General features: G+C 44.1%; 1 protein-coding gene across 1 annotated transcript; it reads right to left on the bottom strand.

The window, feature by feature from the left end:
• Positions 1-7,010: 7,010 nt before the first annotated feature.
• Positions 7,011-16,490, bottom strand: LOC114846791 (sodium/potassium-transporting ATPase subunit alpha-1-like). Its single transcript, XM_029135867.3, has 23 exons — positions 16,190-16,490; positions 15,395-15,505; positions 14,888-14,947; positions 13,854-13,955; positions 13,659-13,760; positions 13,456-13,569; positions 13,212-13,346; positions 12,920-13,037; positions 12,540-12,808; positions 12,140-12,448; positions 11,878-12,012; positions 11,560-11,752; positions 11,307-11,482; positions 10,807-10,943; positions 10,437-10,587; positions 10,196-10,364; positions 9,964-10,118; positions 9,763-9,886; positions 8,787-8,932; positions 8,294-8,424; positions 8,020-8,121; positions 7,719-7,810; positions 7,011-7,187 (listed from the first exon to the last, which is right to left on the bottom strand). Exons 1-23 carry the CDS (start codon positions 16,199-16,201, stop codon positions 7,159-7,161), a joined length of 3,072 nt encoding a protein of 1,023 aa, XP_028991700.1. The 5' UTR covers positions 16,202-16,490; the 3' UTR covers positions 7,011-7,158.
• Positions 16,491-17,471: the final 981 nt, after the last annotated feature.

The raw sequence follows: 17,471 nt of genomic DNA, 5'->3' as shown, positions 1-17,471 counted from the left end.
AGCAGATATCCTGTGTCCACAATTTATCTCATCACCAAATCTCAGCATACTCACTGTTGATGCTCTTCTTGTCGCCATCGCGGACAATGAGAACTTGCTATGAAAGTAAAGATGAATTGTACTTACTTAGGTATTAATGTATATACATAAGGTCACACCTCATGTGGGACCAGGTTCGTGAGGGAGTCCATAATCTTGGAGCTTTTGGCAGTTGGAGAAGCAACCTGTGACAAAGACTACAGTCGCAAGCACAATACAAAGGTACAAGAGGACCTGCAGGAAGAGAAGAAAATAGTTAGGTTTCAGTTCATCATTCAGTTACATTAATCAATAAATAAAAGTTACTGGCTTAAGAACTTCCACTAGTAGAGCAAGCTGACAGAACCCGAAGGGGAAGAAGTATTGAGCAATGGATGATGGTCATGTCTCATTAGTTATGTTTGTTTGTATGTTTGAACATCACTGACAACTGACCTATATCCAAAATTTGATAGTTGCGCTTGGGAATATTTTTGACATGCAGGCGCAGACAAGTCACAGTAGAAGGGCCTGTTTAGTGTTTTCACAATGTCACCCACGTCTGTTTGGTGACATTATGGTACGAGTGGGCATGACCATGGGTCAAGTGAGGAATCGACACCATACAGCAATGCAAAGTCATGTGCCCAGCCTACACATCATAAGAAAGACATGTTCAAAATATAGCTTTGCAGTTGGCAGTTAGCATAGCTGCATTTTTTATTTAGAATATCTGGGGTGAGTGCGCCTACAGTTGTTAACCAGTTGTATGTCAAAACATGTCGAGGCAGACCTTTAAAAATATCCTGAGAAGCTGAACAAACTAAGAATAACTGTCTCAAAACAGCATTTATTTAAATTGAGAGTTTTTTTCGAACGTGTGACATCAGCAAACACTGACCCCTACAGCTCCACAAAGGAAATGTAACAAAACATTATTTACTTGAATCTGAACATTAAGTCAAAAGGTATAATGTCTGGAGACAGCTGTTCGCTGGTTGGTTCATACATTACAAACATAGAGCCAGTTTAACCACAAGAAAACAACTAAAGGACTCTCGCTCCAACACGTTTGACAGACTCAAAGTGTCCACACTAAAAGTGTTCTTCTTACACTTCTCCCCTTCACAGGAACCACTTTCATCAAGTCACAACCTTGTGTCGCTCAATCCGTGTTGAAAATATAAATAATAAAAATAATATAAATCTAATATGGTGGTGCAGTGGGTAGCACTGTCGCCTCGCAGCATAAGGTCCCATTCTCCCTATGGTCGCATGGGTTCTCTCCAGGTTCTCCGGCTTCCTCCCACGATCCAAATACATGTATTAGGTTGATTGATCACTCTAGGTTGTCCATAGGTGTGAGTGTGTGTGTGTGTGTGTGTGTGTGTGTGTGTGTGTGTGTGTGTGTGTGTGTGTGTGTGTGTGTGTGTGTGTGTGTGTGTGTGTGGATGGACTGGGGACCTGTCCAGGGTTTACCCTGCCTCTGGCCCATAGATGGCTGGGATAGGCTCCAGCACCACCCGCGGCCCCGCTAGGAATAAGCTGTAGAAAATGAATGGATGGATAAAAATAATATAATATATAACACCCGACACATTATGTAACATCTGTCTGTATGCAGATGATACATTATTGTGTTTTACAAAACTATCAGTCACCATAATAAAAGATCATCAGAGGCGTCCTGTCATTTTCTAAAATATCAATGTTAGATTAAATATGATTTACTGACTGATTTATGATTTTGCTATTATGATGTTACTTCACTCACTAGGTTGATTTATCATTTGTTACTTATTGTCATTATGAAGGATATATGTGTTCAATGTTTTAATCCTGTCAGAAACAGGAACACGTTATACTCTGCTGGAGCTGCACACAGAAACAGGAAGTGGTTTGGGCCTGATTACTGAGTAATCTGGAAAGACCAGTGAAAGGTCAGCAGTCTTAGGGTTGAACAGGTCATGATTATATACGCATATACTTATGCCTATGCAAATCAATCAAGTCTTTTATCCTTTTATCCTCCCCATATGTGCAACTTCAAGGCGTGTCTCATTTTATAATAAAAAGCTTGCACCAAGGAGAGCTTGGTGGGTGAAGCGCTTACAGCGCTATGACCTCAGGGCTCCCCTTGCAAGGAAAACGAAGTTGCAGCTTGTTGTGCTTTGTTGTCTTCGTCTCTCAGCATATGAAAAGTGTTGTGGCTGCTTAAGACCCAGCAATCAATCTCCTCTGTTGACTGGATTCTTCCTATTCCCTCTTGTACGACACACTACCTGTTGACAGGCTTTCAGAGTTACTTAATCTCATTTATGTCCTTCGAAAATAGCCAAATATACTAAAACTCTAAATATGGTAACTGGAAATATTTAAGATATTTCTAAAAACTGAAAACCTGATCAATTCACACCAACGTGAAAAATCCAATTCAGTTATCTTTCTGTATTGCTCTGCCTCTCTCTCTCTCTCTCTCTCTCTGGCTCTATGTCTTCTGCACTCATTAGTACAGAGGAGATGGTTTGCTTTACATTAGCATCGCCTTATATCCACGGAGTGGAGGAAACTGGACAGGTGAGTAGTACAGTGCAAAAGACAATAAGACAATTGCACCAGGTCACGGGAGGTCATGGTGGAGGATGAACACAGGATGAGGGCAAATTGAAATTTCGCTCAAGGTCCCTGCTTCATTCTCATCATGTCTCTGTCATGTTGGTCCGCTTGAACCGCCACTTCAAACAATCTAATAGGTTTTATGAACATATAGTGTCAGGAGTGTGTGTTGATACAAGGATGGGCTTTGGGAGAGACTTGGGGCAGCAGTGGTGTGATCACATACAACAGCTCCAGATGATCAGAACAGTGACTCTTTAGGTGAATGCATGAGCATTGTTAAAATTCAAACCACAACATACAGTATATGCAGGTAATAACTATTAAATACTCAGTTGTAATTGTGGGTGAGCTTTGAATCATTCCTTTGACCTGACTGGCCAGAGTTCCAGCAAGCGTTTAAGATACACAACTGGGTTTGGACAAACACATTGGTCCAGTTTGCTTTTCTGGCCTGTGTGCAGGTGGTTGAGGTGGGAAGGCTACTGGTAAAGGATACTGTAAATGGCAATTGACAAAACATGTGCTGTATATAGATTTATTAGAACTGTGCTTTTAGAATAGTGAGGAGAGAGTGTTGAATACAAATCCCTGTTACTTTAACCTTCTGAGACTAAACTGCACAGAGGAAGGATGAACAGCGGTTTTCACAGATTGTCCCTTTCGGCCACCTGGAAGAGGCTACTAGACATGTTTGCAGTAAACCTCTAACTGTTTATAGCCACCAGATTACACAGGGAGACGGGGATGTTGATGCAAAGATACTGTAGGGAGAGAGTGAAAGGGACGATGGGGGCGGCTGTAAACTGAGACAATGTGAATTAGGAGAAGTGAAGGGGAATTAAATGGCAAACCTGCGTCTCCCTGTGAATGTTCCAGCTGTTGAGCAGTGAACACAACCAGCTGCTGCTGCTTTATAGAGACCGGAGGATATGTGCACTGCTGGGACTCATGATCCAACTGCACTACAGGGGCCATTTGTGTTTTTCAGCACACGTCTGTCTGAAGGATTTCAAGTGGAGTAGGCGTTTGTGCTCCTAGATAACGTACTCCAGCAATGTCACCCCAGCATCAGTGAAACTGCAACAGCAAACCACGACTGGACCCCAGTGGCTCCATAATTGATGGAGTATAGCTTCCATGTGTTTAACCCCAAACAATGAGCTGCCTTTCATAAACAGTGTGAGACATGAAGATTTCAGACGTGTCGGTACGTCACCGTATGAGGAGCAAAGTAACATTATTAGTGGAAACATTAGTAGCAAATGATGGAGCGTGGTCATCAGTTAACTGCCACTTGAGGCCTTGATTCAGCACTGATGGGGACAGACAGACAGACAGACAGACAGACAGACAGACAGACAGACAGACAGACAGACAGACAGACAGACAGACAGACAGACAGACAGACAGACAGAATAATAGACAGGAGGACAGACAGACAGACAGACAGGTAGAGAGAATGACAGACAGACAGACAGACAGACAAGCACGCAGGAAGACAGACAGACAGACAAGCAGACAGACAGACAGACAGACAGACAGACAGACAGACAGACAGACAGACAGACAGACAGACAGACAGACAGACAGGTTGGGTTAGGTACATCTTGAACTTTCCCTGTCATCAGATTTAACATATAAACATGTTTATTAATCAGAAAAACAAAGGATTTCCACGAATTAGTTCAACTACGGGAGCCTGAAACACATACAGTACGTCATGAGCTCAGCTGACAGACTTACAGGAAAGAAAGCTTTGTGGCTACACCTGGAATCTCCACCCCATTGATCCTGTTGTGAGCTGGAGCCTAACCAGGTCATAAAGTGTAACTGACAGCGCTCAATTAATGATTGAACCAATGCTTGTGAAATACAATATGTTCTTGTACATGCAAAGCAGTTCACACAAGAGCTGTTCATTCCTTTTTGTCCTGATCACATAGTTTTGAAGTTTCTCTGTAATGGGCACATACACTTCAGATCTCAGGCATGCTGAACGCCTTCGACCAGATTCCTGTGGCATTCAAGGTATTCCATTAGTAGTTGAGTAAATTACTTTGTGAAATTGCACTGCAGTCCACAGTGAAACACAAAGTCCTCTTCTGTCTCTCCTCTCACCTCAAAGAAAGTCAAGGAGCAAACCTGGTGTTAATATCCACTAGGTTGGCAGAGTCATAGACATGCTCTGTATGTTCAAGGACAAGGTGTGCTGCAGGGACATTATGTGGCTCAATCATTAAAACCTCTCAGGTGAGGCTGTGCTTTAGGTTGCTGTAAAGCACAGGAGAGGTGTGGTGAAGCTTGAGTGTTAGTTAAACATGTATCAGTGGCAGGTGATCCTCGTTTACCTTCCGTCTTCAGTCACAGCTAAAGGTCTGTCAGGAACAGCTCTCAATAACTACAGTGTCTGTACATTACCTTTTAAGAAAAAAATTTAATAGGATTTATTTAAATGCATGAGGCAAAGTTCGCTACATCCCATAAAGCTCAAAAACACGACCCTGACAGGTAACAAGGCCGTTCATCAACACCAAAACCCATGTAGAAATGAAAATCCAGTGTCTACATACAAGACACAGGTCAGCCAGCCGGTCCAGACCACATAAACACAGAGACAAGGTCAATGGTCAGACGATCGGTCCAAGGTCAGTGACAGGCAACAGGTTTATAGGTAACAAGTTGACACGTTGCGGGTTTCAGGTAAATGGTGGCTGGAAAGTGACCACGAAGATACTATACGATACACAATCTGGCCACAGGCCAACATCCATCCATCCATCTTCCACCGCTTAGTCCCGTACGTGGGGTCACGGGGGGTGGAGCCTATCCCAGCTGGCCATGGGCGAGAGGCGGGGCACACCCTGGACAGGTCACCAGTCCATCACAGCAGGCCAACATTAAGTATTTAAATACACTTTTGTATCTTTTCTTTAGTCTGTCATCAACTACATCAACTAAAACTTGTTTGTAAGATCAGAAACCGTTACTAAGATTTCCACACAGCGTGGACACGATAGACCTATACGAACCTCTGACAATGACCAAAAATCTTGTTTCATTTAGTGTATTTTGCTTGGGGTTAAAGTGAAATTCTTCCATAAGTGTACTAATCTGTGGGTCTGTTAGCTCATCTGGTCAGATTACTGTGTTGATTCAAAGGCTCAATCCCGATATTCACTATTCAGGCTGATATATGAGCCAACACTTGGCTGGCCATGTAGTTCAGTGGGGAGAGCACAGCTCAGCAGAAGCGGAAGGTCTAAAATTCAAGGCCTGTGGCCTCCTTAAAAAAAGACACTTCATACTACATGTACCTCCCCAAAGGAAAGGTTAAAATGCACAGACAGAACTTCCCAAATGTGGGCTCAATGAAGTTTAGTTAGTATTATAAGTTGGGATAACTCATACTGCAGTATACTGTTGATATGAGTTATCAAAAGTGATCTATAAACTACAGGTAAACTAATAGCCTGTATGAAGTACACTAATGGTTTAATTGTTCAGTCAAGAAGTAGTAAATAAGTAAACTTAAGGATACTAGAGGTAGATTCACAGTAGTATACTTACTCTCTAAAGTATACTTTAGAAATATACTTTAGAGATATACAGTATACTTAAATAGGGTGGTGGGCACTCCTTGGACCCACAACTAGAGATTGATGATCACACAGAAATGCAAAGTGAAGTTCATGCACTGTGGGGAAATCTTGAAAATGACCCTGAAGGTCAGGAATGCTGCTCCAGCCTTTACGGGCGCTTGATCACCTCCTTCTAGGTAGTAGGTCGTCTCTACTACAGAAACAGAGATGACGGGTGGTGGGGAGGGGCTAGAACATATGAGAGGAGGGGTTAAAGAGGAGGAGGTTGGGTCCTGTCCTGTGTCCTTGTGAAATACACCTGCTGCTCTCGAACCAGCAGATTCTCTCTCAAAGATTCAAGGTTCATTATTTATCCATTGCCTCTAGCACAGGCGGACAAGAACGAAACAATACAAAACAGACATACATTATAGATATGTTATATTATGCAGGTGTGTATACAGTATTATAGCAAAGGTTGGATGACTACTGATTTACTTCAATGGGTCATCCCTTAGAGAAGGGGGGAGAAGTTGTACAGACTGATGGCACCGGTAGGAAGGATCTCCGGTGGTGTTCTGTGGAGCACCTAATACTGATCAGCCTCTGGCTGAAGGTGCTCCTCTGTCCAGCCACACACTGTGTAGGGGTGGAGGTGGTGTCTAGGATGGAGAGGAGTTGGACCAGCATCCTCCTCTCAGCTTCAGCATGTAGGGAGTCCAGCTCCACCCCCAGAACAGAACCAGCCCTCCTGATCAGTGTGTCCAGTCTGTAAATCACCAATTGTCCAAACCGTTTGGTGTATAACAGTATGAAAATGTTTTATTAAGAATGACATAGATACTTAATTTATTCATGTATTTGTGTTCTGAAGCTGTGACCGACATCTCAGATGAATGTCTAACATGGCAGCGATTACAGCTCCTTCTGGGACTGTGTTGACTCAGTAGTACGTCTCGTGTTCCAACCAACCTGGAAGCCAACAAAGGAGATACAAAGATTTAGGGATGATATTTAGTTTCCCATTCTCAGCCCTCCTTGGTTCCACCTAGTGACCAACCAGAGGAAGAGACATGGGTTGTTTGGCCTGGTGGATCTGGAGTCAGATGATGAGCAGTGCAACACAATGGGACCCTGACTTTAGTAGGGGCATCATCAAGTGCTGTATCCTTCAATTTATAAGGTTTTATAAAAATAAACCTCAATATCAATTTCTGACTTCTTCAGAATCACATTAACCTCAGTGCAGAAGGTATTTTATCTTCCTTTGTGTTAATCACAACAGAACACAGTCAACGATTCTAATTCTCCATTTTATTGGCAAACTTCTACATTGCCATATTTAAGACATTATGTTTTTGCTTTGATGCTACAAAATACATTTTTCTCTTTGATTACTTGTTTTACCTAATGAAGCCAATCTGGTCCTCATCCTTTAGCTCTGAACAGAGAACAGAGAACAGAGTGCAGCTGTGTCATAAGCAGATGCAGGTGAGAGCTTACCGCCTGGTTTCCTCCTGAGCAGATACTTTCTGGTTTCCTCGTAGGTGAACATGGTCAAGGCGAAGGGTATGGAGCAGAACCACCAAAACGGCCTAGCGTGCAAATGCACAGAGGAACAAGCTGAAGTAAATATTTAAATGGGAAGTGAAGCGATGGCTGCCCCAAAAAAACCCACAACCCCCCCCCCCAAAAAAACCTTTCAACCATTGCTTTGCTTTTCTTCTTTTTCCATAGTAATGAAAGAGAAGAAGGGGGAACATACAGTAAGTATTCATGCACTGCTTGTGTGTGAGCTACTCACTTGACCGGGTACATTCTGAGGGCAACGTCTGTGCCCGGGCAGTAAGACAGGAAAGTCGCCAGGGCTGTCTCCTCGAACAGGCCGAAGATGAGGACGTGGTTCCTGTGGAAGGAAGACAATCACTGTGATACCTGAAACTAAAGGCTGTCCATGCAGTGATATGTAACTTTTTTTTTACTTGATGAAATCAGTGCGTTCATTCAGAAAAACACATTGCATCAAAACACATCATACACATCATATTGACTTGTCCCGTGTGTTCATGTGCACGTACTTCATGCCTTGCTGAAAGATGGAGTTCCTCCTGGTCTTAGCGATGATCAGCGTGAACCAACGGATGACCACGATACTAACGAAGTACGATGTGTGGCAGGTGAACTCTAAGATCTTTCTTTGTTCATACGTCTGAGAAATAGAAAATAAAGTTAGACCCTGATCTACACTACACAGCTACTGTTGTCTAGCGTCTACATAACATTATATTCAAACAGGCCAGAACAGTCGCTATTTCTACAACCAGTTGCATGTTGGTCGTGATTGATCCTTTGCATCATAAGGGTGGAAATTTCTATGACCTTGAAACTTTGGTCCAACACAAACATGAAGAGGGAAATTGTTGTCATGGTCACAACAAACAGTACTGTAAACATATATTTATATTTCAATAGACTATCACAGCAAACTACATCATAATAGGAGAAACTTTCTCTGCGCAGACGTCTTTTCCAAACGTGTATATAGAGTTGAGGCCTCGCTGCCCTACTGACCCACTGCTGTCCGTAGCTGTCCTCCAGGTCGTGTAGTTGTTTGTCGTACCAGGACGATCTGAGTCCCACCAGGTGCAAGGGCCAGAAACCATTTTCACCCATAATTACAAAGTACGTGAAAAACCCACTTGTGGCCTGAATGGTACCTGCCAGAAAAAAAAAATGTTAAATTCCAGCGGCATGTGATAAAGAAGTGTTGGATGTGATGTCAGAGACGGTATCTATATAACATAATATATATTATATATAGACATAAATGTAATTATAAAATGCTTGTAACACTATGTTAGCATGTGGATTTTCCATTGAATGGAACTGCAATGATGACAGCATAAACACAGCCTGACGCTGGAAGGTTCGAGAGCAGACTTCCACTTGACTTTTGAAATATACACCGGACCTCCCCACCAGATGGAGACACCAAGCAAACTTGTGTGCCTGTCTCCTCTTAAATACGTATTAATAATAAATTACAAAAACATATTTAATTACATAGGAAATTATGACTTTGTAAGGCGTTGTGAGTTACTATTGAAATATTTGTTTAGTATCATAAGTAGCATATTTGACGTAGGCACTAGCATAAAGGCTTGGCTGATTCTAAATGACCTCCTGCTGTGTTTGCTCCAAAATGCTGACTTGCAAAAATAAAAGCTTTTCAACATTTATGTATACACTGATGAATCTTTTGGCAACAATGTGCAATTACAGAATATAAAAATAGTTATTGTTTGCAATACGAAGCATGTTCCAGATCTCCACAGGGTGTGAAAGTGATCGCTGTTAGCAGAGCATGAGGCCGTTTCAGCACCAGTATTGTTCACGGTGCATGATGTGTGTACGGCCGCGTGGCTCACTGCCTGACTGACTGTGTTTTCACTCATTTTGGGGGTAAACAGTCGAGTTTTATGGCACAATATGTTCCAGTAGAATATGTTAAATGTGGTTTCAGTCAATAAAGAGGACAGCTGCTTACCAAGTTGTCCATAAGCTACGCTGATGAGACGATAATTCACCAGTTTGTCTGTTTTCGCATTTCTGGGCTGTCGCTTCATGATGTCACTCTCTGGTGCTTCGTAAGCCAGGGAGATCGCAGGCACCTGGGACACAGTAAGAAGTAAAGGTTTGACATCATAATGACTCAGAAAAGGTTTGTAACACATGTCGAAGAACTCACCAAGTCGGTTCCCAGGTCAATGAAGAGGATAGTGATGGTTCCCAGAGGCAGAGGGATATTGGCTATTGCGAAGAAGAAGAAGGGCGACATCTCTGGGATTTTACTAGAGAGGGTGTAGACGATAGACTTCTTCAAGTTGTCAAAGATCAGACGACCTGACAAAACAATTTAGAAAGTGATGAGATCAACAGCTCAAACGCACATTTCTACAGGAAATTCTGTGTAGTTTTACCTTCTTCCACGCCGGTAACGATGGAGGCAAAGTTGTCGTCCAGTAGAATCATGTCCGCCGCCTGCTTGGACACGTCGGATCCTGTAATTCCCATAGCGACGCCAATGTCGGCCTTCTTCAGAGCCGGAGAGTCGTTCACGCCGTCGCCCGTCACGGCCACGATGGCTCCCTGCGGAGAGAAAACGGATGGGTTTTACCTTCATGAAAGCGTGTGATCCAGGATGATCCCTTTGATGCTGACCAGTCTCTGGCAGCCTTCCACGATAATCAACTTCTGCTGAGGAGACGTTCTGGCAAAGACAATCTCAGTGTGGTGCTTCAAGATATCATCCAGCTGATCTAAGGTCATGTCCTTCAGCTCACCTCCATGGACGACACAGGCCTTGGCGTCCCTGGAAGAAAAATCAGAGCACCATGAGGACAACGGTTGTGATACACAGAATACAAAAAGGCAATGGCTACACTGGGTAAACGCCAACTGGTAAAACTGGAAATTTCTTATGACAAGCAAGGTCTTAGAAAAGGGGCAAAATATGGCCAAGTATCATGAGCAAAAATACCACAAAAACATGAGCTCTGGATCTAAGTCTGACCTCAGTGTGTGAACATACCTGGGGTTGACCTCTGACACTGGCACATTCAGACGGGCAGCAATTTCATCAACAGTCTCGTTGCCCTCAGAGATGATACCCACGCCTTTAGCGATGGCTTTAGCCGTGATGGGATGATCCCCCGTAACCATGATAACCTGCAGGAAGGAGGTGGGACCCAATACTAAATGTCTAAGTCTTCAATTATTGCTAAATGTTTGTTTTACCGCCAAACTACACATACCAGAATTATAATTGTTTACTGTATCTATACCAATCTGTACATCTATACATATATCCCCCCATTCATCCATCTATCTGTAAGTTTACATATATATATATATATATATATATATACAAGCCTAATGCTGAGCAGGGATTAAATGGGTTAAACCTTTCAGAGTGAGACCACTTTATCACCACGTGCTCTCAAGTGAAGAGTTTCAGAGTTTAAGTGACAGAGAAGAGCTAATTTTACAGCACAACATAATGCCAACATAACAACCTTTACAGCAGCTCACCTTGATCCCAGCGCTCCTGCATTTGCCTACAGCATCAGGTACAGCAGCGCGAGGAGGGTCGATCATGGACATGATACCAATGAAGCAAAGGTTCTCAGTGGGGAAGTTCACCTCATCCGTGTCGAAAGCGAAGCCTTCTGGGAACTGGTCGTCGGGCAGGTTGTAATGACAGAAACCTGAAGATGACCAGAATCTGCTGGTTACACGTTTAGCCAAAGGACTCTCACATACTGTATGCACAGCTGGATCATACCCAGCACCCTCTCTCCAAGGCCTCCCAGGTCTATATAGGCGTTCTGGAAAGATTCCTTCATCTTGTCGTCCAGAGGCTGCTCTTTGCCCTGGATCATAATGCTGGAGCAGCGGTCCAGAATCCTCTCTGGGGCTCCTTTCATCACCAGCAGGTGCTTGGTCTCTCCGGGAGTTGAGTTCTTGTGAATAGAGAGCTGTGGGACAAAAGGCAAAAAGTAAGTGAGGTATTGATTCTGCACTGTACATTTCGTGCTACACTCACAGACCAAAGAAAACATGCTAAACATATTTTGCGTTGCAGATTGTCTGGATTGTTTACCTGGTATTTGTTGGTCGAGTTGAAAGGGATCTCAGCAATCTTGGGAGATTTGTTCCTCATTTCACTGACGGACCCACAGCACATCTCAATGCACTTATACAATGCGGTTTCTGAGGCGTCACCTGCCACTTCTCTCTGTAAAGTTGAGGGAGATGATTAAATTATTCATTTATTCTTCATCACTAGTCAATTTAATTGTGCTGTCACAACATTTGAGGCTGCACACAAACGCTGTACTGCAGATACTTCACCAAGCTCTCACCTTTATTATAGGAATGTGATCCTGGTCTGCTAGTGCCACAGCGCGATTGCAGAGCCCAGCGATCCTGGACAACGCAGCCCAGGTGGGTGAGTCCCTGTCGAAGGAGGCGCCGTGCTGGTCCTCCGTGGTGTCAGCTTCATGAATCAGGTCGTCGAACCACATGTGAGCCACGGTCATCCTGTTCTGGGTCAGGGTGCCGGTCTTGTCCGAGCAGATGGTGGAGGTGGAGCCCAGAGTCTCCACAGCTTCCAGGTTCTTCACCAGGCAGTTCTTCTTGGCCATGCGCTTGGCGGTCAGGGTCAGACACACCTGGTGATAGAAAACAAGAGTTTGCACTTTAGGTACTTGACCTAGAAACTCAGTATTGACCAAACCATTGCAGAACGACACCACAACTCACAGTGACAGTAGGAAGGAGACCCTCCGGCACATTAGCGACGATGATGCTAATGAGAAAGACAATGGCCTCCAGCCAGGTGTAACCAAGGACGATTGCGAGGATCAGAAATGTGATACCCAGAACCCCAGCCACGCCCGTGATGATGTGGATGAAGTGCTCGATCTCGATGGCGATGGGAGTTTTGCCAGAGTCCAGACTGGAGGCCAGGGTGGCGATACGACCTATGACGGTGTTGTCTCCAGTGTTGATGACGATTCCTCTGGCAGTACCTGGAGATTCAAGCATTGGTCATTTGACTCCCAGGATCCCTTTGAATGTGATTCAAAATGCCACATTTAACCAAAACAGCTCTCTGTGAGATTTAAGTGTAATTATTCTACCTTCAACACAGCTGGTGGAGGAGAACGCAATGTTCCTGGTTTCCAGGGGGTTTTCATTAGTGAAATCTGGGCTACGAGTCTGAGGCTCTGATTCACCAGTGAGTGAGGAGTTGTCCACCTGGAGGAGGAAACGCTCGTCAACAGAAGTCTAAATGATGTGAGCAGCCTCTAATACAGTGCAAACCCGCCTGACCGGCACTAAAACGAGATTTTCATCTCTAAAGAAAACATATGGACAGGTGACGTGCATGCGTGAGTGAGTGAGTCATGATTTTTAGAACAAAAATCAAACCTTGCAGCTGTGCGCGCCGATGATCCTCAGGTCTGCCGGTATCTTGTCTCCACCTTTTATCTCCACCACGTCTCCCACCACCACATCCTCGGTGTTGATGCTCTTCTTCTCCCCGTCGCGGATGACCAGGGCTTGCTACGGGTTTGAAGGAGACACTGGCATTTGGAGGGCCCGATGCGAGCAGCACTACACATTTCTGATTGTCACACAGACATAAGGATGCAAAGGTGAAGGAGGAACGCACCTGTGGGACCATGTTCTTAAAGAACTCCATGATCTTGGAGCTCTTGGCCTCTTGGTAGTAGGAGAAGCAACCAGTAACAAAGACTACAGTGGCGAGCACAAGACCCAGGTACAGCTGGAGAAAAAGGTTTTATCCAGGTGATTCTTAGCAGCTTTAAATGATTTATAGGTCTAATAAATAAACACTATTAAAGTCCTCCTCACATTATCATACAGCTTTTCTTCTTCTGATGTCATCTGGATAATAAAAGCGATAAAGCAGAGGATGGCACCGATCCACAGCAACAGGCAGAAACCACCAAACATCTGGAAACATGATCAAATGAAATGTAAATGCTAAGCAGCCAACTATTAAAAGTTTATGTGGCAAATGTTGCACTTTCAAAACGCGGCTTTGACCTGTTTGCAGAACTTGACCCATTCCGGTGTGGTGGGGGGAGGCGTGAGGAGATTTGGGCCATCTCGGGCCAGAATTTCTTTTGCTTTGGTGGAAGTAAGACCCTGCAAACAAGGACAGAGAAAACGATTAAACTGTGCATGCTGCCAACAGAATTTCCTCAGGCCTGGTGCCCTTTGAAGCTGGAGGGCTTTGGTTTTGTGTCACGCTGTCTGAGTTCATGTTAGTCTGTCGGTCAGTCATGTGTTGTTTGCGTTAGTTATTCATTCTTTTTGTCCTGTGGCTGTGTTGGTCTGTGTGATGTGTAAAGTGATGTTCTCAGTCCTTGTATCCTGTTAGTGAGCCCTGCCTGAGTCATGTGATTTGCAGTTCGTCATATTCCTTATATTATTACATATTACATAGTTCGGTTTGTTAGTTACCCCTTGTTTGCATTGTGTCTTGACCAAGAGCTTAATCTTATTTCACAGTTCTGTCCTGGTGTTAAACAAACTCTTCCACGCGCAATTTGTATCAGTGGGTTCTTGTGTTTTAAGCCACAAATCAAGAAGAAGGGAATGTAAAGCCGGCATTAGGCTGTGGTGGATAGTTGGGTCAGAGAAACTGGATTTGACAGCCCAGGGGATGGACAGGTACAATTATATGGTTTTATTCATGACCATTTAACAACTTAAATCACCTGTAGATTCTTGCAAACTTGTCAGAAGCAGCTATTTAAAACCAAACCAATGTAGTTAGTGGCCTAATGTCAGCAAATCTTAATCTTAACAACTGTATTTCAGGTTGTATTCAGGATGATGAAGCCTGCTTTCATACGATGCAATTTAAAGGGGTAGTTGTATACTGTCATACAGTAGTGACAAGAGATTTACATGAGAAAACAAACACTAAAACAAAAGCAGTAACAGCAAAAGAAACCAAGTATCAGGGTTCTACATTTCTCTGTCTCTGTAACACTGTCCAATTAGTGATTAGCCTGATGAGGCTTAACGTAGTCACGCTCAGTCAACACCAAACACACTCACACGCTGCTCACCCTATTTACGTCGGTTCCATATTTTCTGCTGAGATCGTCCAGGTTTAATTTGTGATCATCCTGTGAAAGGAGAGACAGAAAAGATTAAAATACCAAAACTGCTCTTCTGCTGCTGAGTTATTATTTAAGTGTGGACACAAGCGCCAACATGAGCATGACCAATAGTTCATGTGAACACTACATCCATGATAAATCTAAAGCAGGAGCTCAGAGGCCAGACCGGTGCTACGTCTCAGCAGCCAGTGACTATGACTAACCGCAGTGACTTACAGTGACCATGGGCGTGAACACAGCTAGAACAAGTCTGTCGCTGTCTATCAGGAAACACTGTGTGTGGGAGGACACGGCTGCTGTGTGATACGACTGCAACAAGTCATCCAGTACAGGTGTGTTTGTGTGTCCTACAACGATGACATTGTCCGAATCAGTGTGTGTGTGTGTGTGTGTGTGTGTGTGTGTGTGTGTGTGTGTGTGTGTGTGTGTGTGTGTGTGTGTGTGCGCACTCACCATCTCAACCTCTTTCTTCAGGTTATCGAAGTCCTTGTTTTTATCGCCTTTCTTGCCTCCTTTTCCCACTTCATCAGACGTCGCCGCCAGTTTGTAGTCATCTTTTCCTTTCTAGAAGATGCGTGAGACAGAACAGGCCACAGATCAAAACACCTTATGGTCACGCCTTATGGTCACGCGTGCTATCACACATCTGCTATTTATCTGTCAATTAAAGGAAAGCATCACAATGTTAAAAAGCAAAAGAAAACTCACTTGAAGCTTGAAGAGGATAAAGTTACTGTGTCTAGTAATCTGCACAAAGATACCCTCATAATGCAAGCGAGCTAAGCTAAATACTGAATGAAATCATCAACATACTGATTCAGACCATTCACTAGAAATAATCTAAGTGAGGACAGGACAGGACTGACTGACGTCTCACTGCTCATTGTCACATTTACAGTAAACCTTTCCTGATCTGTAGCTCAACTGCTGAGATTTGCTGATTTGCCAAACTCATCACCACTGACATGTAAGATTGTTAAAACCGATGAACTGTAATGTGTAAGGCAGATTTGTCATTCAAATGTCTGTGGACGCTGCATCTTCAGCCATTATCATCTCACAACTGACATCATGACAAGTGCACACTCTCCCAAATCTGTCCGCCAATTTATTTATCAAGACCTTGAATCAAGACCTCACTAAAAAAGTAAAAAATGTAAAATTCATGTTCTCTGAATGATAGTTTGAAATTATTCCAAGTAACGTGGAGCCTTAAAGCTCTAAACCATGACTGTGTCTGGTACTTACGTTGAATCCCATGGTTGCAACACAGGTGAGCCAGTTCACTTATGCTTTCTGGATGACAGCTCCCCTCCTCCTTCGCTCTCTCTGCTCTGTGATGTTCCACGGATTCCTCACTCCCCAGAGCAGGATCGATGGGTTGCCTCACGTCCATTTATACCCACGAGTGACACACCTGCCCTCATCTGGAGGAGCTTGGGGTGGAGAGGTGGCACGGGGTCAAACTAGACAGGTGAGTAGCAGCGTTGGCTGGTGGTGGTGGTGGAGGGGTCACGACCAATGGATGGAGGAGGAGCATGGGAGAAAGTCATCGCTCGCCTGTTCATTGACACCTGCAGGTGCGTAGGTGGGATCGTCCTTGTTGGTTTGCGGGCGGATGTGTTTGATGTAAACCTATGGCTATTTTTAAAGTGAAGACTCATCACGTCTAATGCGTCAAAGTAAAGGCGGTGGCATTGAAAACGACAACAGTGGACTCCGGCCAGCGCGGTTTCTCTGTAAATAAAGCTGGAGAACCTGTACATTGTGTTGTGCAACTCGCCATGCAGGCGGCTGTCTCCCAGTTTGACCCGCGGCTGGTGACGCCTGCATTTGCTCCTGGAAGCATCCCTGGAATGCCAGCGTTTGCCAGACACTGCCCGCTGGCAGTGCCGATGCCGTCATCACGTCTATGTTACTACATTACTCCTAGTACAAACCAGAGCAAAGTCAATCAAAATAGCACCATCAGCTGCTGAAGAGCACGTCAAAAACTGGACTGAATTCTCTTCTCACATCATTCAGGAGGACACTACAGAATAAGGTTGCTCCTCAGTGCTTCAGTAGACTGGATCTGGATTCCTGTCAGTTCCAGATGTGTGATGATAACAGGGATAGAGTGATGGATGGATCGTTCAGTACAGAGACCCTGCACGTCCTCCGCTGTTGAATGGTTGTGACCTGATGTGACAGAGGGATTTTCCCACTTCTGCATGGACCGCTCCTGACAACATACAGCAGAGATTAGTCAGCTCATCATAGTATCCCTTTATTTCCTACTCCTTCATTTAGTCACAGCGGCGTCTTCACTGTGATGCTCTTATTGCTCAACAGAAGCTTATTGCTGACACACACGCAGGCCAATCTAAAGACTCCTCGCAGACGACCCGGATGGAAACCTCATAAAGTTGAATCACTGACAAACTTTAATGAGCATTTTAATTACATTGAGCCAAACTCCATTACAGTGGCTGTCACACACACACACACACACACACACACACACACACACACACACACACACACACAC

Source organism: Betta splendens, chromosome 2 (assembly GCF_900634795.4).
Source record: "Betta splendens chromosome 2, fBetSpl5.4, whole genome shotgun sequence".
Classification (NCBI taxonomy): Eukaryota; Metazoa; Chordata; class Actinopteri; order Anabantiformes; family Osphronemidae; genus Betta; species Betta splendens.
The sequence above is the reverse complement of the archived record's forward strand: the minus strand, read 5'-3'. Positions and strand labels throughout refer to the sequence as shown.